General features: G+C 33.3%; 2 protein-coding genes across 11 annotated transcripts; one reads left to right on the top strand and one right to left on the bottom strand.

The window, feature by feature from the left end:
* Positions 1 to 61: 61 nt before the first annotated feature.
* Positions 62 to 23,931, top strand: LOC408594 (triple functional domain protein). 10 transcript variants are annotated; one of them, XM_006568630.3, is made up of 34 exons: positions 62 to 250; positions 921 to 1,211; positions 1,381 to 1,494; positions 1,574 to 1,898; positions 2,031 to 2,689; positions 3,354 to 3,449; positions 4,000 to 4,178; positions 4,306 to 4,453; positions 4,588 to 4,779; positions 4,858 to 5,061; positions 5,212 to 5,496; positions 5,605 to 5,931; positions 6,052 to 6,463; positions 6,583 to 6,821; positions 7,006 to 7,307; positions 7,398 to 7,644; positions 7,785 to 7,976; positions 8,186 to 8,449; positions 8,546 to 8,902; positions 12,635 to 13,139; positions 14,468 to 14,540; positions 14,671 to 15,196; positions 15,693 to 15,776; positions 15,852 to 16,333; positions 16,419 to 16,578; positions 16,712 to 16,939; positions 17,015 to 17,206; positions 17,550 to 17,782; positions 19,675 to 19,975; positions 21,182 to 21,722; positions 21,790 to 22,174; positions 22,314 to 22,652; positions 22,724 to 22,916; positions 23,360 to 23,931. In XM_006568630.3, exons 2-34 carry the CDS (start codon positions 951 to 953, stop codon positions 23,465 to 23,467), a joined length of 9,153 nt encoding a protein of 3,050 aa, XP_006568693.1. In that variant the 5' UTR covers positions 62 to 250; positions 921 to 950; the 3' UTR covers positions 23,468 to 23,931. The 10 variants fall into 10 exon arrangements, 8 of the variants coding, with proteins under 8 accessions (XP_006568693.1, XP_006568691.1, XP_016768531.1 ...); XM_006568628.3 differs by lacking the exon at positions 3,354 to 3,449 and adding an exon at positions 2,932 to 3,042; XM_006568629.3 differs by lacking the exons at positions 62 to 250; positions 3,354 to 3,449 and adding exons at positions 753 to 770; positions 2,932 to 3,042.
* On the bottom strand, positions 23,478 to 26,685 carry LOC725494 (myoneurin). Its single transcript, XM_001121331.5, has 2 exons — positions 26,216 to 26,685; positions 23,478 to 25,987 (listed from the first exon to the last, which is right to left on the bottom strand). Exons 1-2 carry the CDS (start codon positions 26,513 to 26,515, stop codon positions 24,203 to 24,205), a joined length of 2,085 nt encoding a protein of 694 aa, XP_001121331.2. The 5' UTR covers positions 26,516 to 26,685; the 3' UTR covers positions 23,478 to 24,202.
* Between the last annotated feature and the right edge of the window lie 390 nt (positions 26,686 to 27,075).

Below are 27,075 nucleotides of genomic sequence, written 5' to 3'. Positions count from 1 at the left end.
GTATTAATATCTGTACATCGAATGTTCGAAGAAGATCATTGAAAATTTCTTGTTCGTACCAGTTCGAACATGGCAGACTGCCATTGGCAGAAAGCAATTTTGAAGCTTAGTATTTATCGTGAATTTAAAAGTTTTAATACCGGTGAATGAACAATATGAATCGCAACGAGTTTTATTCAAAGAATATATATATGGTACAAATAAGAAAATCGAAACGACCGAAATTTCATCAAATTGGTCTTTCATACGGGTGAGCGAAACAATGTTCATTTTGATTCAGTCGTGCTTTATGATTCGTGATCTGATCGAAAGTATGAGACTAAGTAAACGGATTAAATCAAAAGAGACATTTCAATCTGAATATGAATATAATAAATACGAAATTAGTTATTCGGTTTTCTTGCTATACATATATTATTAAATGAATTTAGTGTCGGTTTAACATGACTTTTTACGTCAATGACGTGACAGTAGTGGTAGCAACGGTTGAAGTCATAATGACGATTTTAACAATGGGATTATCAAAGCTTCATACGATTTTATAATTTTTGTTCAAATAGAGTTTATGATAGATGAAGTGAATGTTTATATGATGTTGATTTTATATACATATTATTTCTAAAATTTATCGTGCATTGTATACATTTTTTAACTATATTTTTCTAAAATTGAATTAAGTGTAAAATAATTTATTTCATTTGTATATTCAATCATTGTAATATTTTTTAGTGTTATATCATGATGTAGTAAAGAAATCATGATAGATTGTGGTAAAACTCTAAATTATATTTATATATATTTATACATATATATAAATAATTTGCTTTTTCTTTGAAAAATAAAATATTTATATATAATTATATGTTTTAATTATATATTTTGTTAACATCAAAAGTAATATAGCAAATATTATTTGATAGATTTAATTTGATGAAATAAAAATAGACAAGATGGATGGAACAAGAGCTGCAGAGGTTTTACCTTTGCTGCAAGAACGTTTGGCCATTCTGCCAGGTAGCCGAGATCGCAGAGGTGGACCAGTACTTTTATTTCCTACTACACCAAGACGTGAAAGAGCCAAACCTGAAGATTATCGCCGTCTTTTACAATATTTATTGACTGTGCCCAGTGATGAAGCTAGGGGTTTACGTTTCACTGTGATTGTGGATATGCGTGGTGCTACTTGGGATTCTGTCAAACCAATTCTAAAGGTTTTATATATTAATCATAATCCATTAATTCTTTGTCAAATATATTCATTTCTTGTTTTAACAAAAAATATGATTTATATTTGACAATCTGGTTTGCATTTTTTTTTTAAGTTTGTATTATATTTTAATTTGATATATTAATTAATATAAATAATTTTTAAATTTATAGGTATTGCATGAACACTTTCATCGATCAATACATGTTGCTTTTATCATTAAACCTGAAAATTTCTGGCAAAAACAACGGACATCATTAGCCAAGCAAAAAAAATATAATTTTGAAGTAAGCAAAGTAAAAATGAAATAGCATAAAAGATATATTTCTAAAGCAAAAAATTATTTTAATGCTCTTTCCCTTCTAGATAAATACTATAAGTTTAGAAGCTTTGACAAAAGTAATTGATCCATCACAATTGACAGCAGATTTAGATGGATCATTACAATATGATCATGCTCAATGGATTGATACAAGATTAGCTGTAGAAGATTTTACATGGCAAGCAAGCGATCTTCTCGATAGATTAGACGATTTACAAGAGGATTTAAGTCGAAACGATTTTGCGGACGATGTAGCTGGAGCAAAACACGGAATTGATTTGCATAATGAAATGAAGAAAAAAATTATGAAAGTTCCGGTAGAAGAAATTGAAGTTATCGGTCAGCGATTGTTACAACGCTTCGATAATAGTAAGTTTATCGAATTTTAATTTTAATTTTAATGTTATAGTGATAAATTAAATAGTCATCAAATATAAAATAACTATTTGTTTGATAAATTGATTAAAAATTATTTAATGATAATGATAAATATTGTTACAGATATAGCAGCGAGTAGTGGCGAAGGCGGTAGTATAGAAAGCGGAGCAACCGGTGGCACCGATCCTGATGGACGAGCATTAGCCGCGTTAGTAATTCAACACTTGGATTCTGTACATGCTGCACAACAACATCTTCTACAATTGTGGCATATTAAGAAGATGAAATTGGATCAGTGCTTTCAACTAAGACTTTTCGAACAAGATTGTGAAAAAATGTTCGATTGGATTTGTCACAATAGAGAAGGATTTTTAGCGAATTACGTTGAAATTGGACGTTCTTATCAACTCGCTAAGAATTTGCAGGAAGAGCACAAACATTTCACTATAAGTTCTATGAACGTTTATGTGAATATAAATAAGATTTTAACGATGGCCAGCCGTTTGCTTGAAACTCAACATTATGCTGCCGGACACGTAAGAGCAGTAGCTGGCCGACTAGATCGAGCTTGGAAAGAATTCGCAGCAGGGCTTGATGAGCGTACTGCGGTTCTTAGTTTAAGCGTTGTATTTCATCATAAGGCAGAGCAATATGTTGATAGCGTTGCAGGATGGAGTCAAGCTTGTGATGCTGGCAATCTACCTAACGAAATACCGATTTTGGAATCTCATATACGGCAACATCAAACTCTTTATGAAGCAATGTGTCAAGCTTACACAGAGGTGATCTTTGTTTGTATATTTTGTAATATATTGTATAATGTTTGTTTAATTTTTTTCACATCATGCATATACAAACATGCATATAATTCATCTTTAGTTCTGTTCGTGCCAAGAAGGAATTCAGTCTCGAAGAAAACAAAGAAAATAAAAAATTTTTTTCACGTAACTTCGAAATGTGACATCGTAACTCGCAATATCGTTTACAGAGTGTTTATTTAGTAAAGGACGATAATGTTTGGCAGGTATATGACGCGTATCAGGCACTTTTGAGTGGACTAGGCTCAATGCTGCAAGTTTGTCACGGCTTCGTTTCGACGCACAGTTCGAGCTCGGATACATTTTGCATCGATTATGTATGAAACGATTAGTCATTTTTTTTTTTTTTTAATAGCTTTTAACCGGTGGTCATTTGCTTGGTATGCGGGTCTGATGAAAAGAAAAAAGAAATTCAAAAAGATAAGGGATTAGATGGTAAAAGTTAACCCAATGAGTAAAGAAACCGAAACTGCATCATGTGACAATTACGAAAACGAATTAAATTTGTAATTTTTCGTTGTGTAGATTCATAAATATCATAAATTATGGAGCTGAAACATGGTTTTAATATTTAACAGAATTGAATGGCAGAACTTTAAATATGGTTTTGGGTAATCCTATTGTTTAGGTGCATAGTACCAGTAAGAAGCTTCTTTATCAACTGGATCATCTCGTGCAAGTCTGTAATCAACCGCAAGGGATAGACCATACAGCCAGAAAACATGTACGTCTATTGGTGTGCACGAATGTTTATGCACAAACTAATTTCTATTTTGCTTTATCATTTTAACAACATTTATATGTTGTATCAATCATCTATAGATTATTTTGATGGTGTGGGATATGCATGTCATGCTTTTATATTCATAACATCACGCTATAAACTATAAAATGAACTATGAAATGTCACGCCAGAGGCTTTTCATGACTCTTCATTATACAAATATTGCAGCTCATTGCTTTAGATTGCACAGAAGCGTCTAAATAATGTTTCATCGCGTACATATCTCTAGTATGATACTTCTTGGCTAGTGGATTTTAATATCTTTCTCTCCCTCTTCCTGCTTTCTTTCTCCTTTCTATATTTATAAAAAGTCATATGCAATCTTTATTGTACAGACTGGAGTAATATACTGTAGGTTATACTTATGGAAACGAGTACATTGATTGATTCAAGTAATGCACGTGCATGTGAAGTAACAAGTAAATTTTTAAATTATTTTGAGATATATAAATTTTAATGATTGAATAAATAAAATGATTGATTTATTCAGAGTCAAGATGGACATGGCATTGATGGGCATTCTGGTATGAGTGGGAATCCTGCTGCGGATTATAGCGAAGGTGCGTCTCATGTATTGGCAGTGATCCATCAAATTTTGGGTCATCATAGAGCGTTGGAAGCTCGTTGGCATGCTCGAAAAGTCAAACTGCATCAACGACTCGCGTTAAGGTATTCATATGTTGCACGTCATTTCTTTTTCAATTTCGTTTATCTATAAAGATGATACTAATTCCCATATATTAATTATTCTCTATATTTTTTTTATAAATTAATAATAATAATTAATCGTTTACAGATTATTTCAAGAAGATGTGAAACAAGTTTTGGATTGGTTAACTAATCACGGCGAAGTTTTTATTAGAAAGAATACAGGTGTTGGTCGTAATCTTCAAAAAGCGAGAGTATATCAGAAAAGTCACGAACATTTTGAAAATGTCGCACAGGTAATAAACTCAATATATATATATATATATATATATATATTTTATATTATTGATAAACATTTATCATCATAATATTATTTATAAACGAATGTGTATGATAAAAATATTAAATAAATAATTTTATATTTGTTTAGAATACATATACGAATGCTACTAAACTACTTACTGCTGCACAAGAATTGGCGCATACTGGTGAATGTGCTGCTGATGAGATATATGCTGTAGCGCAAGAATTAGAGGCTCACGTCAGTAGTTTTGCGGCAAGAGTCGAACAACGTCGTCGAAGATTAGATTTAGCAGTTGTATTTTATACACATGAAAAAGAGGTATAATAGACAATACGATTTATAGTGCTGAATTGGTAATAACAAAAATATAAAAAAAAAAATGGATATTTTTAATAGTTAAGTGGTTGGGTTGACGAATTACGACAAGAATTACAACAAGACGAAGTGGCGGAGAATTTAGAAACAGCGGAAAGATTGTTGGAACAATGTGCACAACATCGAGCCTCTTGCATGGAAGCATGTGCATCGACTATTGTTCAGGGAGAAGCATTGCTTCGAGAATTGCGAGAATCTACTGATGCTCCTGATACTACTGGCTCTGTAAGTTTTATCTTTCAATTTATTATTTTTTCTTCTTTCCTTTTTTCTATGTAATTTTTGTCATTCGAATATTTATTTGAATTTTATATTTATGAAAAATATAAAATTTAATGGAGAAAGCAAGGAATATTATTCGAATAAATATTTCAGATATCTGCGGTAGAAGCTGCATTAGATAGGTTAGCGAGCTTAAGACAGGAATTAGAAGATTTATGGGCTACTAGAAAATTAAGGCTAGAATTATGTTTACGACTACGAGTATTTGAAAGAGATGCTCTAGAAGCGAGCGGTCAATTAGAGATGTGGGCACAAGAATTACAAGGCCCATCTCGAGAAGGTTCTCCTGAACAATTATTACGTGCTCATAATGATGGTGTTGCTCATATGCAGAATACTGCATTTCAAGTTCTGCAACAAGGTCAAGAACTTGCTCAGGTAAAAATATATTTTTAAATATATGTATATAAATCTTTATATTTAAATCTTTGTGATATTGTGACAAAAAAATTATGACAAAATTGAAATCAAATCTTGAAAATATAGGTGTTGGAACAAGCAGGAGTTTGCATAATGGCAGATGGACAACATAGTGCTGCAACTAGAGTACAAGTGCTTCTTGAATTTTTAAACGAAAGAGAAATGGATGCGGAAGATTTAGCGGAGATGAGAAGAGTTCGTTTAGAACAAGCTTCTCAACTGGTTCAATTACAAACCGATGCTACACATGTTGCAAATTGGATTCGTAATGGAGAAGCTATGTTATTAGCTTCTTTGAGAGTTCCGGAAAATCTTCAAGATGCAGAACAGCTTCGTTTAGAACATGAACAGTTTCAAGTCGCTATAGAAAAAACACATACTTCAGCTGTTCAGGTACATAATTATATTCCTTTTTTCAATTCCCAGTAAATTATTTTAAATTATATATATATTTTTTTTTAATAATTTAAAAACGAAAATTTAAAAAGAAGAAATATAAATTGATCATTTTAGGTAAAACACAGAGCAGATGCGCTAGTGAGTGCTAATCATTATGACCCAAAGAGTATAAGAGAGGTAGCTGAGGATGTAACTAAAAGATGGCAACAACTTGTGACGTGTGCAGAGGAAAGACATAAACTAGTAACAGCTAGCATTAATTTTTACAAAACGGCAGAACAAGTCCGTTCCGTATTAGATAGTCTTGAACGTGAATATAAAAGAGACGAAGATTGGTGTGCTTCTGGTGAAAAAGCTACACAAGTTCCAACACTTGTTGGCAAACATCAAGAACAAAAAGAAGCATTTTTAAAAGCATGCACATTAGTACGGCGAACTGCGGAAACATTTCTTAAATATACGAATCGTAGTCTTCAATTTTATAGTTATCAGGCAAATAGTGCTGGCTCTGAGAATAAAGTTAAAAGTTAGTTTTATTTTTTCTTTTTTTTAATTTTCTTTATGATATATTATATATTTCAAATATGGATATAAAAAATTTTCAAGAATAATTAGCTTTATATATTTTAATACCTAATATTTTAGATATTTTGGAGGAGTTACTTAGTAAAGAGAATCGTGTGCTCGAATACTGGACGCAACGTAAGAAACGATTGGATCATTGTCATCAGTATGTTCTGTTTGAGCGTAGTGCTAAACAGGCTTTAGAATGGATTAGAGAAACGGGTGAATTATATCTAGCAACACATACCAACGTTGGTAAAAATCGTATCGAAAACGAACAATTATTGCGCGAGCACAATGAATTTAAAGGTGCTGCGAAGGTATGTTTTATTTTTGTTTGTTTTTCTTTTTTTTCTTCTTTTTTTCGTTTTATTTTTCAAATCTAGAACCATTTAAAAGATCAGAATTTTCTTTTTTAATTTTTTCTTTTTTTTTTTATAATTCATTTTTTTTTCCTTTTAATTTTTTTGTTTTTATTTATCTTTCCGTTCATTTATGTAATAGGAAACACGAGAAAGAGTAAAGCTGTTGATTCAACTTGCTGATAATTTAGTCGAGAAAGGACATGCTCATGCAGTGGCAATCAAACAATCTGTTGCTGAAGTGGATCAACGATATAAGGATTTTAGTACGCGTATGGATTGTTATAAAACACAAATTGAAGAAGATCTTGGAATTCAATCAGACGATGGTCAAAAGGATCTTTCTATCGATCGCAATTCCGATCCGTTACTCGAGGAAAAGATCAAAGGAAAAGATTTAAAAGAATTAAACGAAGAAAAAAGAAGATCAGCGCGGCGAAAGGAGTATGTTTGCTTTTTTTAATGAAGTTTTTATTTATTTAAATGATCAGTTACGTATATTTATTATTGGTTCCGATTCTTATGCATTCACAGATTTATAATGGCTGAACTGCTACAAACAGAACGAACTTACGTGAAAGATTTAGAAACCTGTATTCGATGTTTTTTGGAAGAAACACGTTGTGGAAAAGGAAATGTTCCATCTGGATTGCAAGGACGAGAATCTATAATTTTTAGTAATATGGAAGAGATTCATCAATTTCATAGTAACATATTTCTTCGTGAACTTGAAAAATACGAAACTATGCCCGAAGATGTTGGACATTGTTTTGTAACATGGGTAAACTTTATATTTTTTATTTTTTTTTTTTTAAGTTCCTTAGTTCAATTTGTTGATTTAACAATAAAATATATTTAATCCTCTTATAATATATATATATTTCCAATAGTATTATTGAATTTTTTTTTTTTATTGATTAGGCACCTAAGTTTGATATGTATGTGACATATTGCAAGAATAAACCAGAAAGTAATCAATTGTTAGTTACTCATGGTGGGACATGGTTTGAAGAATTACAAAGAAAACATCGAGTTGAACATCCGATTGCTGCATACTTAATTAAACCCGTACAAAGAATAACAAAATATCAATTATTATTAAAAGATCTTCAGGTATAACGAATTGATTACTCTTTTCTCTTTATAGATTTGATCGATACTATGTCTGTGATTGAATCTTATATTCATGTATAATTAAATAATTTACAGCACAAATATTATAACAATATTGTTTTATCTAGATTAAATTTTTCTTCTTTTTTCTCTTTTCTGTTTTTATATTTTTTTTATATGTTTAATTTTATCTTATACAAATTATTTAGGCCTGTTGCCAAGAAGGACAGGGCGAAATAAAGGACGGCCTTGAAGTAATGTTAAATGTGCCTAAGAAAGCAAACGATGCCTTACATTTAAGTATGCTGGAAGGTTGCGATGTAAGAATAGATACATTAGGTGATGTAGTATTACAGGATTCTTTTACGGTATGGGATCCCAAACAATTGATTAGAAAAGGCAGAGATCGGCACATATTTCTATTTGAATTATATCTGCTCTTTAGCAAAGAAGTGAAAGATTCGGCTGGGAAGGTAAAAACAAATTTGACATAGAGATACATTCATTTCAGAATATATATATATATATATATATATATAAAATTTATCATGATATTTATTATGATATAGGTGAAATACATTTACAAAAGTCGTTTAATGACTTCTGAGTTGGGTGTAACTGAACATATTGAAGGTGACGAATGCAAATTCGCAGTATGGACAGGTCGTGCACCGACTAGCGATACACGCGTTGTTCTTCGAGCCAATTCAATGGATGCTAAGCAATTATGGGTGAAAAGATTACGCGAAGTTATTCAAGAAACATATTTCAGTTTAAGTATGCCCAAGAGTCCTGCGAAAAAAAGTTCAAGTCAACGATCCAGTAGAGATCTTGAAGAATGTACTTCTTTGGATGATAGTGTCGAGAATTTGGATAGAAATTCTTTGGCATCTTTTGGCTCTACTAATACTACAGACTCAGATAAAGTAAGTTAAATATTTTAATCTAACTTTCGCTTATTTATTCTTCTATTTTCTCTTTCGTTCTCCTTTGCAAAGATTCATTTAATGATTATTTTAAAACTTAGATATAGTTTTTGACGATACATTATTTATTTAAAAAAGAAACAAAAAGATTGTTGAAATTTTGAATTAATTTAGATCATTCGTATACCTAATACTTAATCATATTTCAATTTATAACATACTTTTCTAAAATTAGAAAAATTGTTATTTATTAAAAAATAGCAATACATCGTTAAAATATTTTCAATCTAAATAATTTGAGGAGAACGAAAGTATTCAAAAGATGCAGAAAATGTTCCATCAATATAACCTGATAAAATTAACATAAATAATAATAATAATAATAATAAAGAAACGAATCGATCTGATTCCGATTTCAAAATACTAAATACAGAGGAAAATCCGTAGGATTCTAGGAACGTTATGTTATCATCATTAGATTTAGATTTTTGTCACTTGGACCCAGGTGTATATAAATCATAGATGGACGTAAAGATCCGTGAATAGGGTCAAAGATAGAAAAGCGCTAAAACAGCGAACTTATTATCGACAGATAGAGGCAATAACTACGAACGATTCTTTCCTTGATTTGTTCGATGTTTGGTGGTGGGGTAACGATAGCGACGAGAAGCGAGGGAATATCGTGAGAATATCGTTGGGTGGGGTTCGAGAATAATCGAAATGCGAGCAAGCGCGATCGCAAGCCGCATACATATACATACATACATACACGCGCGCGCGCAAACGCGAGAGAGGGTAGAGATGGAAGAAAAGTGAGAGGGTAGGGTGGTTGTGATAGGGTGAGAAATACGTAGTAAGGTGGTATGGCAGAGAGGGTGAGGCAGAGAGGAGGGCGGAGGAACGATACGAGGAACGATAGGTAACGGGATCAGTACGGGCGCGACACTTGGGTCGAATGGATCCGCTCGATGGTGAGTGTGACGAATCGGTGGTGGACAAGACTTTCTGACCTGTTGGGGAAAAGATTGATTACGAGAAAAAAAAAGAGAAAAAAAAAAAGAAAGCATGCCGCTCGTACGTTTAATAACATCTTCAATCATCCCGTTTCTCATACCGCACACGATTATTGTTGGGTATTTCGTGCACGTGAATTGAACACGAGGTAAAACTGTCATGACGTCACCGGCAGGAAAACCTGCAACAATAGTGAAGAAAGCCCGCAGGAAGATCTCGTTACCTTGGTTCCGCCAGAGTTCTGTAACACCGCCACACGCAGCCCTCTCCAGGCAGCATACCATCGACACACCGAGCTCGTTCCAGGCTCGACTTTTGCACCGTCAACCCTCCCTTTCCCAGGTACTTGAGCACTCGCTCACCCACATAATTGCGCGAGCGCAATTCTATTATATTTCCTCTGCGTTTTCTCCGCACATTTCTCGATACAACAACAGGACAAGATTGAAAATGTGATGCACACAATACGAGTCGATTATTGAACGGTTAAACAACTGACGGAAATAATAATTCATGTTCGATAATGAATAGAAAAGAATACGAGAGAGAGAGAGAGAGAGAGAGAGAGAGAGAGAGAGAGAGAGAGAGAGAGATTGCGGACATTAAACAAAATCTCTGATTGGAAAAAATAATATTAATATTGATTAATCTCCATCTGATTACGTGCTTAAAATTACGTGCTGTTTTTTAAATCCATAATACGCGATGTGTAAAGGAAATGCAGTCGTCAATTCGTATCCGCATTCACATCCGCAATCATATCCGTAACCACATCCGCAGTCATTTCTATGCTCTATGATGTTTGAAAAATTTGTTGGATTATCAATATCGATCATTGTCATGGGTTTTACCAGCTTCTTTGACTACTTTTTCACTGTCATCTTTATTTTTATCCTTGTTATTGTTTCGTTTCCGTATAATTTCATCGTAGAAAAAAAAAGGAATAGAATAATATCGAAATGAATATTCTTCCTCCCTTTGTTAAATTTCATTTTTCTCTGAACGAGACAAGGAAATCATTGATATCTGCTAATTTTCAAACTTTAATCGATATATATATATATATATATATATATATATATATATATATATATATTCGAGTCATCGATGATGTTTACCTCTTCCTTTTGATTCTTGTACGAAAGAAAATGTCTATCGAGAACCTATCTTTCCTCCCTTCTTCTCCCCCTCCCCTCCCTTTCGCTCCCTATTTTCTCTCTGTTTTCCTCGAAATCATTACGAATCGAATCGACACGAATCGTACGATTTCGACGGCCAAGTTGAAATTGGCTCGTTGCCGAGGTTGAAATCTCACCACGTCTCGAATCTATGGTTAGCTTATTCGGACGCTTTTGTACGTGTGAAAATCGATGCGAAAAACGTTTTCGCCTTGGAAAACGGATATTACATAATCGAACAATTGCGGGAATGAATCAGTTTTGGAGAAATAAACGAACAATTTCAAGATTCTCTGATTGTTGATAAACTTTTTCCGCTTTTGTTTCGTGATGTATGACGACGGGATACGGGATTTTTCGATCCGTTTCGTGATTAATCAAACAACATTTGGTTAAGAGTAGTCTCTTGAGCGATGTTTGGGGGGGCTTCATTGGGTGGAAGGATTCGAAGAGGATCGGTAAAATTTGGCACGTGGAAAAAGGTCTATTTTCGTCGGTCGGTGGAATGCGACGCGAAAGCGGTCGACCTCTCTGTTTTGACTCTCGCCTTTATAACGCTAGAACCATCATCACGGTTCATAGTAATATCCGTATATCCCATACCATTTGTATTCTCTTATTATTCTTATACATCTCGTCGTGAACGTTTATCTTCATCAAAATTTCAAATTGATCGAAACTTAACTTTTTTTAAATTAAAAAAAAAAAAAATTCATTTTACATATTGTGAAAAAATAGAAAATTATCGTTGATCTTTAACTTTAATGACTTTTTTATCTAAAAAAAAAAAAATTCTCAATAGCGTTAAAAATATTCACGTAGATTTACGCGGACGATAATTCGTTATCAACGAGAAAAAAATCGATCGAAGAAGTTTGCGAAGTGAATCGTGCGAATTGACTCAAAAGATAAGAGTAAATACACGGCGACGATAAGACGCAAAACCTCTTAAACTCGTGTTATATTTCGTTATACCTTTATTCGTCGTTTTTTTTTTATTTTTTTTTTATTTTTTTTTTATTTTTCGAAAAAAACAAGTATTATATATGTCTTTATCAAAGACAAGGTCTATTTCGATCAAATCGAAATCACCGAAGCTAGAATAATCCATTAAACGGTCCATTGGACCGCAAAGTCAAAGACGATCGTGCACTGCTGTCAATCTGCTGCTATCCTTCTCTTCGTTCTTTATCTCTCCTCCTCTTTTCCATCCCCTCCTTCCGTCTCTTTTCACTCGTGTGTCCTTTGCGTGTTTTCATTTAAATGTTTTTTTCGTCGCTATAAAAAAAAAAACAATTCTTCCGTTTTTCAAATTTCCAAATATATAATATATTTATTCGTTACAAGCTCTCTCTCTCTCTCGTTCTATATATATATATGTATGTTAGAAATTCTAGTCTTATTTCGTTTTTTACAACATATTCAAGTGAAACTTGCGAGAAGAGCATGTAACGATAAATAAATATATCGATTAATAATTATAAATCGATGGTGAATATGATATATCGTTGTGTGAAAAGTATATTTTATTACATTTTAGACTGGCGTAGCCGAGGTGACCTGGGTGATTGCCGATCACTCTGCAGCACCGGGTTCGAAAGAGTTGACGGTAACGAAAGGCCAACAAGTTGAAGTATTAGAAAATGGAAGTAACATCAGCGGTGTGAATACATCCGAGTGGACTCACGTGCGTTTACTAGTTGCTCCAGGACAAGTTGATCCTCCTCCAGAAGGATTAGTTCCTACTAGTGCGCTTAAACAACCCCCTCCAGTTTCTAGTAAAACTTCACCATCTAGGAAAGTTCCAGGACAGCAGCAGCAGCAACAACAACAACAGCAGCAACAGCAACAGCAGCAGCAGCAGCAACAACAACAATTACATTATCAACAACAATCGAGTAGTCAAGTTCAAACTGTCGCATCCAGTGGAGGATTTGCAACTGCGTCCTCTGCTGCTGGAGTAGCAGGCTCTTCGTCGACTGTTGCAACAAGTGTAACACCTGTGTTACCAATTCAAAATGTTCCTGTGTTGCCGGATGAAACTGGTGAGATGATTGTTTTATATGAAAGTAAAATGTAGATATAATCATAAGTAGATGTGTTAATAATGTTTGATATAGAATAATAAGTAATAAATGACAGTAATTCAAGACTAGTCAGTTATGGAGGAAATTTAAGATTTTAACTTTTAATTAGAAATGATTGAATTTCTTGAATTTGATAATTTGAGCTTTTATAAGTGACAAGGAATTGGAGGAATAACAATGAATTTAAAAATTTTCAATAATAAAATTGTAATATAATACAAATGTGATAAGTATATTTTTATATAATCAAAATTATATGAATTAAATTTCTTTCTAAATTATTTATATTTAAATTTAATCAATAAAGGAATCTTGGATTCCAAATTGAATATATTTAATTACTTATGTTTGAAGGATTCCAAGATAATAATCCTTTTGTTGAATAAAAGATAGTTCTGACCATTTATAGAATCGTTACTTATGGAAGCATTATTCAATTCAATTAAAGCAAAGATCATTTTATTATTTATACAAATTATAATTATACTAGTTGAATTGCATTCAAATATGATATGAATGATTATTGATTAAAATATAAAGTCACATAATTGGAAGGCAATAGAACGTAAAGAATCATAATGTAAATGATAAATTCGAGTGTAAGTAGATTAATTGATTGGAATTTGGGATAATAAATCGGTCGAAAGATAGTGAGGACATTGATACGTTACGATTAAAATGGTTACCTCTTTGACAGGAGTCTATTGTACGCGTACTCCGAGTCGGTCGTGTCGGATCAATACGATGTACCGGGATAACTGTGTCCTTGACCGGTTGAATCTTCAACTGATATGTCGATAAAACAAAGTTGATACATTAAGTATACTTTACATCGATGGTCGCTAACCTCTCCTAGATGCTGGTCAATTTTATTACTTATCGATTATTAAACATGTTAGTTGAAGATTTAATTAAAGAAAAATTATACATCATATGTTTTATTTAATGTTACATTTATTTGCAATTATAATTAATGTTATTTGATCGATCTTTGCGAACGAAATTATGATTATTATTATTTTTTTTTATTACTTGCGAAATATGAAATAATGAAATAATATATTTAATCGCATATCATCAAATGATTTCGATTTTTTCAATTATTAAAATGATTTTAACAATTAAATTCTTATTTTTTTAATTTTTTTCCGATCTTTTTATATTTAATTTGCATATATACTGCATTCTTAATGTATCAAAAACAATCAAATTGCATATTTTATTTTACGTAACGTTCACTTCGGCAATTCGCATTTCAGATTTATGTTATACTTATATTTTTATAGAAAACGTTGCAAACGATGGAAGTACTCCTGCGAACACAAATTCTCCAGGAAACAAAAGGCGTGGCTTTAGCGGGTAAGTAAGCAAATACATGAAGAACAAATCTATAAATGTTTTAATGAATGTAAAAACAAAACGTCGAATGTATTTAAACGATAAATAATTGTATTATTTACTTTTTTTTTTCCATTTTTTTTTTTTATAGGAGAAAGTGGTTACCTCCACCATTGCGTAAACTTAGTCAAGGTAAAGTCGAGAAATCGCCACCGACGACGACAGCGACAGCGACATCGATGACATCGATTGTACCGCCATCAGGTGATCGGTTGAAAAAGAATGTCTCGGAAAAACGATTCAAATTACCGACTGGTGCGGAACAATCTCGACCGTCCAGAACTGCTTCTATTTCTATCTCCGCGTTAACAACAGCGACTGCCTCTATGCGTGTGTCTGCTTCTGAAGCGGACCTTGACACTGAACTTCAACCAGGAATCGAAGGAGAAGAGGACGAAGGAGAAACGGAACAATCGGAACCAGAATTGGAAGAAGATGTACCGGAACCCGATAACACAGAAGCTTTAACTTACTCGGAACAAAATGGAGCGGACGATGTCGAAGACGAATTAGAACTTCCTCCGCCGATGAAACCCATCACTGAACCGATACTTGTAGGAACTGCGAATGGAGCATCGGGATCAGCAATTACAACAGAAGGCTGTGGAAAATCTCGAGTGAGTTTTATTTTTCTTCTTTTTTAATATATTTTTTTTATTCTAACCTATCTTAGCTACAATATTTTTTTCCCCTTCCCGCTAATTTTTTTTATGTTCCTCTTTTTAATTCTATTTATCCTCTCAAAATAGTTTCAAACTTAGAACCTTTCACCCATTATAATTCATTTATTTTACCTGGTCCAAATGTTTGACCGCAAACGTTATGAATACCAATGAATCGTACGTGAGGAAATTTGAACGTCTCATTCTTTGCACCAAAGAAAACTGCTTTAATATAACGTAGCGTATTTCTATACACATTGCGTTCCAATTTTTATTACAATTAAAGAGAAATAAAACTATACTATAATATACAATTTCAAAATTGATAATTGATAATTGTGTTTGATATAAAATAATTCAGATAATATAACAGCTATAAATAAATCAATATAATAGATAAAAATATAATTCTTAAATAAAATATTTAAATTGATTTCTATTATATATATAGACATCTGAACGTTCAACGAAGATTCTTGACGGTGCCACGACGGTTGATTTGGCTGAAATTGAACAGATCGTAAAAGAAAGAATGGTAAGAGTAATAAATGAAATTTAAATTTATAACATATCTGAAATTGATGCTCATTTCTATCGAATATGGAAACAGGAACAACATACGGAAAACCAAGAAAGACAAAGTCTGATGCGAACACCTAGTGGTAAAAATTCAAGCATTGGTGGCAGTGGGGATAACGATTACGACAAAGATGCAGTATCGAGCGCAACTATTGCTACTACGACGATTGCTTCATCGACGACGATAATGACAACAGCAGCGACGGCCACTGTTGCGACGGGGATAACGATGACGACGACGACGACTAAGATGGGAACAACGAGTAGCCCTGCTCACGGGAATTCGGAGGAATACGACTTGGAAAGCGCGGTGCTAGTAAAACGACAATTCGTTATTCGAGAGTTGGTCGAGACGGAAAAGGATTATGTAAATGATTTGAAGCAAATAGTCGAAGGGTACATGGCATTGATGCGAGATTCTGAATCTCAAGTGCCATTGCCAGATGATTTACGCGGTGGAAAAGACAAAATGGTTTTTGGTAACATAGAGGCAATCTACGAATGGCATAGAGAGTAAGCTTTTCTTCTGTTATTTGTCTTATTTACAGTAACAGTCGTATAAACTGAACAATTCGTTCATTTTTATTCTTATATACAGTTTCTTTCTGAAAGCTTTGGAACGTTGCTTGGAACGGCCGGAAGAGCTTGGGCCGTTGTTTAAGCGATACGAAAGGAAGTTACATATGTATGTTGTTTATTGTCAAAACAAACCAGTCTCCGAGTATATTGTTTCTGAGTATATAGACACCTATTTCGAGGTAGATATACAAATTGAATTAAGTCTTGTTATATATTATATAAAGAAATTTTTTAATTTTTTTTTGTAAATTAATTTTGATACTTTGCTAATTTTATTTTATTTTTTATTCTTATCTAATTATTATTGTCTAGGATTTGAGGCAAAAGCTCGGACACCGATTACAATTATGCGATCTTTTAATCAAACCGGTTCAAAGAATCACAAAGTATCAACTTCTTCTTAGAGAGGCATTAAGACTTACCGAACGAACTCAAAGAATTTCGGAAATCGAAGGACTTAGAGCAGCGGTTCATGTAATGCGTATTATTCCAAAAGCGGCCAATGACATGATGGATGTTGCAAGACTTCAAGGTTTCGACGTAAGTATCCTTATCTTGATAGAAAATAATATTTCGATTGTATTAACATCTTCCATTATCCTTTTTTTTTATTAGGGAAAAATTACAGCGCAAGGAAAATTATTATTGCACGGACCACTTTTAGTCTCAGAATTTTCTTCGAATTTACCTAGTAAGGAAAAAGAATGGCAAGTCTTCCTGTTCGAACAAAATATTATTTTTAGTGAAGCTGTCGGAAAAAAGACACAATTCACCAATCCTGTCTATATTTACAAGGCTCATATTCAGGTAAACAATTATCGTTAAATTTGCTCAATATTTTTTTCAAGTTTTTTATCTTATTTTTTATTTAGATTATTTAGATTATTATTTTATTAAAATAGTAAAAGGGAGAAACATGCAAATCAATAAAATATTGTTTTTATTTTATTTATATATAGAAATTACAAGTATATAATTTTATGAAAAATATAAGAAATTGATATAATTGTTAATTAATAGCATAATATTATGTATATTATAGTATAATATATTAACAATTGAAAAAAAACGATATTTAATGTGAATTATAAATTATAATATTATAAATATTATATATATATATAAAGATGATATATTTCATTTTATACAGGTGAATAAAATGAGTTTAGAAGAATGTTATGATGATTCGGAGAAGTTTATAATTCGATCAACAGATCCTCGAAAACCTGGCCTTGGATTCTCTTGTAGCGCAGTAGAAGAAAATGGGCCACGGAAGCAGGAGTGGGTAGATACGATCACTGCCATCCTGCAGACCCAACGTGACTTCCTTAAAGCGATACAGTCACCAATTGCCTACCAAAAGGAACTTACCAAAGATCCATTGTAAGCGTCACTCTATCTAACACACTGAATTACATTGACTCTCTTTCAACGCTCGATCCGTGAAGATTCGTTCCGAAATATTTTTGTATATTTTATATAAAGAAAAGATACAGAAGCGCTATATGCTAGAGAACCGTAGTCGTCTCCTAAAACCGAAATCCGTTTTAATCTCTGTTTTCCTTTTCGTTTTGTTCCTAATTTATCTCACAATGTGTTCTCTTATTACACAATTTATGTACACATTACTCTTTCACCATATTGCGACGTGCTTCCTCTTGTTTGCCTTAACATTGCAGTCCAGGAATCTACCTCGCTATTGCTGCTGAGTAGCTTTATCGCGAGAGCGTCTCCTACTATATTCTATAATAATTACCTACCTCCTTCGGAGTAGTTTTTAACGTTCCTACAACTGTGTTTGTCATGGTTCGTTGGAACATAATGCTATACAATGCAATATAATATGATACAGTACATTAATACACGATATACAATACGATATTATATGGTACAGTACAACACGGTACGGTACAATGTGACATTCTACGATACGACACGTTACAATACGATACGATACGATACGATACGATACGATACGATACGATACGTTACGATACGATACGATACAAATTATCAAGCATTCTGTTATTTATCGACTGTGTTGCACATCTGTGTGCAGGTAAGGGTAGGTATAACGAAACTGTACCCACTCACAATTTACATCCTCGTAACAACACCTCCTTGGTATCTTGTTGTTTGCAAAAGAATAATATTAAAGTGGAAAGGTGTGTTTGTTGCATGCTTCTGTTTATGTGAGTTTATGTGTCTGTCGCGTGACTGCATGTATCTCGCGTTTACACGCGCGCGCGTGCGGATGTACGAGAGAGAGAGAGAGAGAGAGAGAATGAGTGAGAGATTACTGCTGGAAAGGGAAGGGGTGGGGGCGAGACAGATTTTGTTACAAAAATTTGACGAAAGAAGGAAGGATTTTTAGAAGACAAAATTGATTGAACAACGAACGAGACTATTATTATTACTGCTGTGTCTTTTTGGCTCAAACAATTTTTTCAATCCTATCGTTTATTGTTTATGGAAGCACGTTTCACTGATTTTCACGTAATGAAAAATTTACATGCGCGTATCTGTATGTACAATAATGCACGGATAATCACGCGTGTGTAAAGTAAGGATAAACATTACACGCAATAAATGACGCATGATCAAGCCAAGCGAGCATGTCCAACATGCTGACTCACCCCCACCAAAAGCTATATTACCTATTAACGACGTAACGCTGCAAGTGTATAATAATTTTAATAATGTTTATAACTGCAAGATTGAACGAATGCGGGGGATAGTATGCTGTACATAAATGTGCATTCATGAAGGACGACGTAAAGTAAAACTCGAGAAACGTAAACATTTTGTTTAGAATAAATTGTACATTGGTCAACATTCTAATTGTGATGCATCCTTTTCCTACGCCTATTTTAACACTATTTACTCGTCGTTTGACTAACAGCTTGGTTTTTCTTATCATTTTTTACAAGGACATGGTATTGCATCGACATCTTACATTTCTAAAATTTCAAATTGCTTTATACTTTATTAAACATTTTAAGCAATGGATTTATCTTTTTCAAAAGGAATTTCCCTTATTCTCCCTATTATCTCCCCTAAAAAAAAAAAACAAAAATTTGTATAAAGTAAACCAGTATAATTTTAAATGTATCAAAACTTGAATATCATAATTTATCTTTAAATTGAATTATATCCGAGTGTTGATTCGAGTTATGATATCTTGTTCGAGTTATAATAACTCGATGCGACAAAAAGTGTATTTTCATAGATGCAGTACCGTGTTTGAATTTTATTTATAATTTGCTGGCGTACAGTCGTGGCGTGAGTCCGGATTCTCCGTGTCGAGGGAGTGTACTTTCATCAACAATACCGAACATGTCTAAAACGAACGAAGAACGGAGAAATGAAATCGCTGCTACTACCTCTTCAAAAGCATTAGCTACAGCTGCAGCAGCGACAGCTACGGCAACATCGGTTTTACAGCGACCTCGTACTGGAGGCTTGGATCAGGATTCTTCGCAATCGCCAAGTCCTAGCAAAAGCAGACTGAACTTTCTCGAAGGATTCAGAAGTACTCTACGCCCACGATCACCTGTTCGCAACAACTCTATTCCGGTGAGCAATAATATCAAAATTATTATTATTTCTTAAGTTTATATATATACATATATATATATACAATTCTATTTGTCTTTATTCGTAATTAGAATTCTTGCAATTGCAGCAAAAGGATTCTTCTTTCTCTTCCTCTTGATGCCTGTTGCTATTCGATCTCTGTCATATAATTTTTCGTTGGTACGGTAACAACTTTTTTATTTTCACCGTTTCCATTGATTGTGAGACAAATAGTGCAAATAATGAAATATATCATTTCTCGTTGATATCTCTTCTCAACGTGCAATATTACTGCACTCATTATATTACAGGCTCTGATTACTTTTGACGATTTGTTATTCTTATTCACGAAACCAGTATTACCTTGTACATATTTTACATCAAAATGAAACGCTCTCAAACATGTTAACTCTGTAGTTGTTGCTTCTTGCATCGTTACTGCCTTCCCTTCTATTTTCATTTTTTAATATTACATCGCAATCGCGTTCGTTATTGCCATTATCATCATCATCATAATCATCATCACCATCACCATCATCATCATCATCATAATCATCGTCGTCGTCGTCGTCGTCGTCGTCATCGCCGTTGTCGTCATCGTCGTCATCGTCGCCGTCGTCGTCGTCGTCGTCGTCGTCGTCGTCGTCGTCGTCGTCGTCATTGTCATTTTCTCGTTATCGTCGTTATTACATTTATTGTTGTCATCATGATTACATTTTTTTGAATACAATTCATAATAATTATTGTAGATTTTCTTTATTATCTATTATTATCATCGTCGATATTTATCATTTATCTTATTATTTTCACGATATTAATTTAGTATTATTATTATTATTTTAAATATTGGTAGAACCCTTTTTCCAGTTTTGTATGTTGATTATCCTATCACTATACTTGCTATACACTATTGCTAAACACCGTAGTTTTTTCTGCAGTTTTATTACGATATATTTCGCTAGCTGTATTTATTAAGTGTTGGGTCACTGTTGCTGCTCACTGTTGCCATCGAGTGCTTGCTGTTTATAATAATATGTCGCAAGATATTGGATAGATGAAACGCTTGGAACATTAAAAACGATCAAGAGAGAGAGTGGTGAAATGGTGGTCAACGGGAGTGGGGAGTGTGAAAGATTATCGATGATCCGGTGCATGATCGGAAAGGAAAGATCAAAGATTCGTTAAGTTAACCGGGAGATTCCGTAGATCGTTCCAGGAAGCAGAGTAAGATTAACCGCAGATTGGGGCAAATTACATGCTGGAGAAGAATTGGAGATCTTCCGTGTGGATGGCCCAGGGCTAATCGTCTCTCCGGTAATCGGGAAAAAGGAGGAATTCTGGATTCCGGCGAGTCTCGTTCCAAATTCATCGATCAGCCGCGCATGGTCTTTCCGTCCGCGAAGAATCGATACCGACGGAGAGAACGTCCGTCTTCCGCAAGATATGTGCGCGGAAGAGAACGGTCCTCCCGCGATTTTGACTATTCCGTGTTCGATCAGGGCGACGGCAGGTGGCGTGGCTCGTCTCGTACTGGAAGCTCGCCGCGTGGAACGTGCACTCGTACGTTGGAGAAAGGAGGGGCAACGATGTGACATCGAGGAAAGCGATCGATATCGACTTTACCGAACGAACGATTCCCTTTGTCTCGAAATTGCTCCTTGCCTTCCTTCTGATTCCGGGATTTACCACTGTCGCGTCGAACATGAAACGGGTTCTTGTTCGGCAAAAATTCCCCTTAGTATCGTAGGTACGTTGTTGTATGCGTAATACACGATGAAATAAAAATACTAATATATATGTTTTTTCCCCCGTAGGTATTGACACGACAAACGCTTGGTGCGATACAATCGAATGCAATCGATCAAATGGATTGACGATAAAGGAAACCTCGTCGATTGTAACGTTGTCGGATTCGAGGAAAAAAGTAACGAAAAACGTAGAAATTGAACAATTTAATAACAAATATATCGAGCTGGAAGAATTAGGAATTGGTAGATTTGCTAGAGTATGCTGCGCAAAGGAAAAAGGATTCGACCGAGAAGTAGCGCTCAAACAAATATCTCGATTGAAGCAACCGCTGTCGTTAACTCGGGCCGAGTACGATCTTCTCAGAAATATACGCCATGATAATATCGTTCGAGCATTTGCACTTTTCGAGGATACACCTCAACCGGATATCGATACTATCGTTTTAGAGTTGTCAGTATTTTTTCGTTTCGTTTTTTTCTTCTTTTTTTTTTTTTTTTGCATTATTTGATTAATTGCGGTTTGAAAAATTAGCGCGATTCTTTGTCAGTCTCGTTATTGAATCTCTTCTATTATTATTTTCCGCGTACAGGGTCAAGGGTTCCACATTATTTATTTATCTCGGCGAACAAATTGAATATACCGAAGCGACTGTTGCAAAATATACCGGTCAACTACTGTCGGCATTGTACTGGTTACACTCACGTAAACGAGCTCATTTAGACTTAAAACCGGAAAACGTTCTAATTGATGAGAAAACTGGCGTTGTAAAACTAATAGATCTTGGTGAAGCTGTCAGAGCGGTACCACTGGATGAAGTTGTTCCTCCAGTTGATTTGGAATTTGCAGCTCCAGAATCGGTTCTAGGTAAACCAACAGGATCTTATACGGACATGTGGGCTGCCGGTGTTTTTCTTTACGTGTTATTAAGGTAAATGCTCAATTAACCTATAAAACTTTTATGTGTAATGCAAAATAACATGAAATTTTTCATCTGTGCAGCGGACTTTCTCCCTTTTTGGACGATTCCATTGAAGAAACTACCGCGAACATACTAAAATGCGATTTTTGTTTCCCTGATGAATATTTTAAAGATATATCGTCCGATGTAAAAAATCTTCTTGAAACGTTGTTGTGTTTACGCGGAGAAGACAGAGCAACCGCTCAATTAATTCTATCATCACCTTGGTTTAAGGTAACCAATTAAATGTTAATTATGTTATTATTGATTTATATTAATTATAATACATTTATAACAATGGAATTAGCTTTGCCAATCAATTATATGAACTGACAAAGAAAGAAATGATCGATTACAGAAATACAGAAAAGATATTGTATTTTTACAGTCTCAGTTAAATTATATTCAAGATAATTTATAAAATTAAAAGTTTATCACCAATCAGAATTAAAATTGTGTTGATTTAAATATTGCGCTTGTACAATTGTTGATTTTTTATTATAAGAATTTTTGATTTTAAATTATAAGAGTCAGTTTTGTCTTGTGTATCGATGATGATCTATTATATGTAATCAGCAATGCTAATTTAATAACTAAGTAAGCAACATTCAAACTAATCTAATAGACAAATCTTTTGTCAATCTTACCAAGATTGAAATCATTGATTTTTGTTTCAGATATCAATTGGTGCAACGATTCCTTCTTCTCGAATGGTTGCATTCATTGACCGCCGCGCTCACCGCTCAAAACATCACCAGGATCGAAATAGCAGTTTTTATTCTTAAATTACTATAGTTCAAAAAAGACATATTTATTGATGAATAATTTTAAAAGCTACCGGCTAAACTCAGCCGATTGTAAATAATAAACAACAATTACGATTCACCGTTGCATTCGCGCGCATACTGATATTCTTACTGTCGCGCTCATACACGCTCTATGTTATTTACATATATACGTATATATTAAACAGAACTTACACATATACACACACGCGCGTGCAAATTTTTTTAAATGAAATGAAATGAAAGAAACACATTTACGTTACATTACATTACAAACGTGCTGTATATCATGACATTTCGTATAGAAATCTATTTCTATCGATGCATTTATTCTTTATACAATTCATATCATTATATCGTGAATGTGACGCACTGTCTCATAACAGATTTTTACCCTCAAATTTTTGTACTTTTTTTACGTAATTTACTCAATATTACAGATAAATTAAAAAAAAAAAAAAAAATGATCGAGTTGCTCGATTACTCATGTTTCTCGATTAAAATATATTTCTTGTTTCGTATAATAATAAGAAATAAGATTGAAGGTTCTACAAAATACAAACGCACACAATGTGCAATATTTTAATAAAATGATTAACTTTGTTATCCTTTAATTGTATCTAATATGATCGAAATTTTTTTTTCTTTTTTTTTTTTTAACTGATAATGAATCAATATAATAGATATAAATCTATCACTGACGCGATATTATGTAATAAAGAAAAATTCATTTTATCATGGTGATATTCTTAATCGTTTGCAATGATCAAGTACATGTTGTTCGTATTCGTCCAATGAAGAAAATGATTTGTTATCGCAAAGAAGACACGTAGCATCCTTTCTATTCATCGAATGACGACGCATTCGATGAATACTAAGTTCCACTGTGTTATTCATTTGCTCGTTACAATCCGGGCACATCACTATCGACTCTTCATCAATCAGTCCTTGCGTTTCCTCGACTATATTAATTTCACATGTATCACTTGAATTAATTGTGCTGCTCTTTTCACCTGGATTCGATTCTGAAATTTCATTTGTATTTTTTGAAGTTGAAATGGAACAATATTCAGATTCTGATTCGAGTTTTATTACGGGCTTTGAAGACGATACTAATGTACTATCGGTACTTTGCAAATTATCAAGATTCATGTGCGATGATACAATCGAACTTTCTGGATGATTTTCCATATGTTCGATTAACTCTTCTTTAGAGATAAATGTTACTCCACACGAATCGCAAGAATAATGCAGTATATCGTGCGGCTGACATTTCTTAATGTGTTCCCTTAAAATCTTTTTTTCGGGAAATACTTCGTGGCAATATTCGCAATGATATTTTCGATCTCCGTGACGTAAACTACGATGTTTTGTTAATAATGACTCACTCTCATAACAAGTTAGACAATCTATACACATATGTTCGGATAATTGAGAATGATCGGTTAATAAATGTGTTTGTAGCTGACGTCTAAGTTTAAATGATTCGTCGCAAAATTCACAACGTATTCGTTGAACTTCTTTCTCTATGATTAATTTTGTCACATTAGGTTGCACCTCTACCTCTTCCTCTACTTTTACTTTAACTTCAATTTCTGCTTCTGTATTTCTTTCTTCTTTTATTGTCTCCGATGTCACTTCTACTTGTAACATTATCTCTGGTTGAATTACTTGTTCCTCTGTTTTTTCCTTTTGTATATTTTCTTCTAATTTTGATTCCGTTTCTTGTCTAGAAACAACTTGATACCTTTGATCACTCATGACTTTTAATACATCTGACCAATCTAATTCTTCATCACTGTGACATGTATCAGTAAGTAATGAAAATACTGTGTTACCTTGTCTTTCTTCATCATGAGTCACACTTTGAGATTCATTTTTTAATATTGTTTCATTTATTCTGGTTTCATTTACGGTATTATTGTTCAGATTAGGAGTCGGAACTGAAAGCGGTAAGTGAACAGTTCTTGGCCTTCCTCTGGATCTTGTAGGAAATCCTCTAGTACGTGGTCTACCTCGACCTCGTCTAAAAATACCACGAGTAACTTTTGGAGCATGATCTTGAATCTGTTGTTGTTGTTCTTCTTCTTTTTCTCTTTCTTTTTCTTTCTCTTTTTCTTTTTCCTTCTGTTCATTTCTCATATGTTCACCAATCGAATAAAGAGGTTTTCTAGGTGCATTGCTGGATCGTGAATTTGGAAACACATGACGCAATGTATTGTCTGCTACATAAATCTGTTGAAAAAACTTAAAAGACTGTTCCAATTTGTCAACACATTCATCGCACATCTTTGTTGGTAAAGCATCTTCATCGTCAATTTCTATTAAAAGTTTCAATTTTGATAGAAGGCTCATATCTGTGCCTTTTCCCTTGGTCATCATACTTACAAGATTTTGTTTCTTGGTCGCACATGTTCTACACCACTGATCCACTTCAAATTCAGATGGAACATTTTTCTCTGTAACTTGATCTGTTGCTACTTCCTCCATAGAACCTTCTTGACCGTTTAAATGAATTTTCTGAAATTTAATGAAAAAAATATAATGATATAAAATTATTGAATGAACATTTTTTTGAATTATTTATGCTCATCTATGTTAATTCAGATTCTATTTTTATATTTCAGTATTTTATTTTAAATAATTATATAATGTAATAATTTTAAATAAAATAATTTACGTTTACATTACGAATGCTTTAAAGATAAGAATCAGAAATAAATAGACAGTATAAAAAAATATATTTACCCGTCGTATTTTCAAATTCCTCAATTTTCTTGAAACAGCACTCCAATGTGGAGAAGGGACTGCATTTTCTTTTAGGGTACCTTTACTCAGATAGCAATCTTCCGTAAAGTGATTATTGCAAACGAAAAATTTCATAGACCGTAAAGCATCCAGATCACTTCCAATTAGATCCACGTGACCACTGTTGATCAACCACCTCACACAGAGACCGGTATCACAAACGGGAAGTTCATGAAGTATTTGCTCCTTTTCCCGTGTGTCGACACAATCGATGTACCTGCATTTGGTTACTTCCTCCATTACTCAATAATCTTAATCTTATAGAATTCACAATGTAATAAAAAAAGAGATTAAACAGCTTTTAGATTTCAAAGAAGTTTTATCTTTTACTTAAAAAAAGAAGTTGGAAAGATGTGTATATTTAAGACAGGTTAGGCATAATTAAGGCGCGAAAAGCAAAGCTACTGAACGTGCCTGCCATCTCTTGATACTTATTAATACCAGTGTATATACTTATGTCAGATTTATCTTTTTTCATCTATATAGATGATAATATATACATAAAGCGAAATAAAGTGCATTATACATAAAATAAATATTAATTGTGATTGTAAAAAATTGAATAATTGAAATTCCAGTATTGAGGTAAAAATTAAATTCTTTAGAAATATTTTGGAATAAAATATTAGAAGAGAAATGCTATGTTAATTAAATAAATTAATAAATTTTGTAATTGTTAATAGTTAATAAGTGAATATGGATAATAAGAACAAATATATGTTTAATAAATATAAGTATATTCATAATTTGAATTCCATAGATAAAAATTAGATCCGTAAAAAGTAAGAGCGCTATCATCG

The sequence above is a fragment of the Apis mellifera genome, linkage group LG1 (assembly GCF_003254395.2).
Source record: "Apis mellifera strain DH4 linkage group LG1, Amel_HAv3.1, whole genome shotgun sequence".
NCBI classification, from domain to species: Eukaryota; Metazoa; Arthropoda; class Insecta; order Hymenoptera; family Apidae; genus Apis; species Apis mellifera.
Note: the sequence above shows the minus strand (reverse complement) of the source record. Positions and strands in the feature narration are given on the sequence as shown.

What these genes read in the sequence shown, in the direction of transcription:
- LOC408594 (XM_006568628.3), top strand. Translation starts at nt 951, where the DNA reads ATGGATGGAACAAGAGCTGCAGAGGTTTTACCTTTGCTGCAAGAACGT. An exon ending in TGAAAGATTCGGCTGGGAAG is followed by an intron (nt 8,450 to 8,545) that starts GTAAAAACAAAT and finishes ATTATGATATAG; the next exon opens with GTGAAATACATTTACAAAAG. An exon ending in GATACTATCGTTTTAGAGTT is followed by an intron (nt 22,175 to 22,313) that starts GTCAGTATTTTT and finishes TTCCGCGTACAG; the next exon opens with GGTCAAGGGTTCCACATTAT.
- LOC725494 (XM_001121331.5), bottom strand. Translation starts at nt 26,515, where the DNA reads ATGGAGGAAGTAACCAAATGCAGGTACATCGATTGTGTCGACACACGG. An exon ending in GGAATTTGAAAATACGACGG is followed by an intron (nt 25,988 to 26,215) that starts GTAAATATATTT and finishes ATTAAATTTCAG; the next exon opens with AAAATTCATTTAAACGGTCA.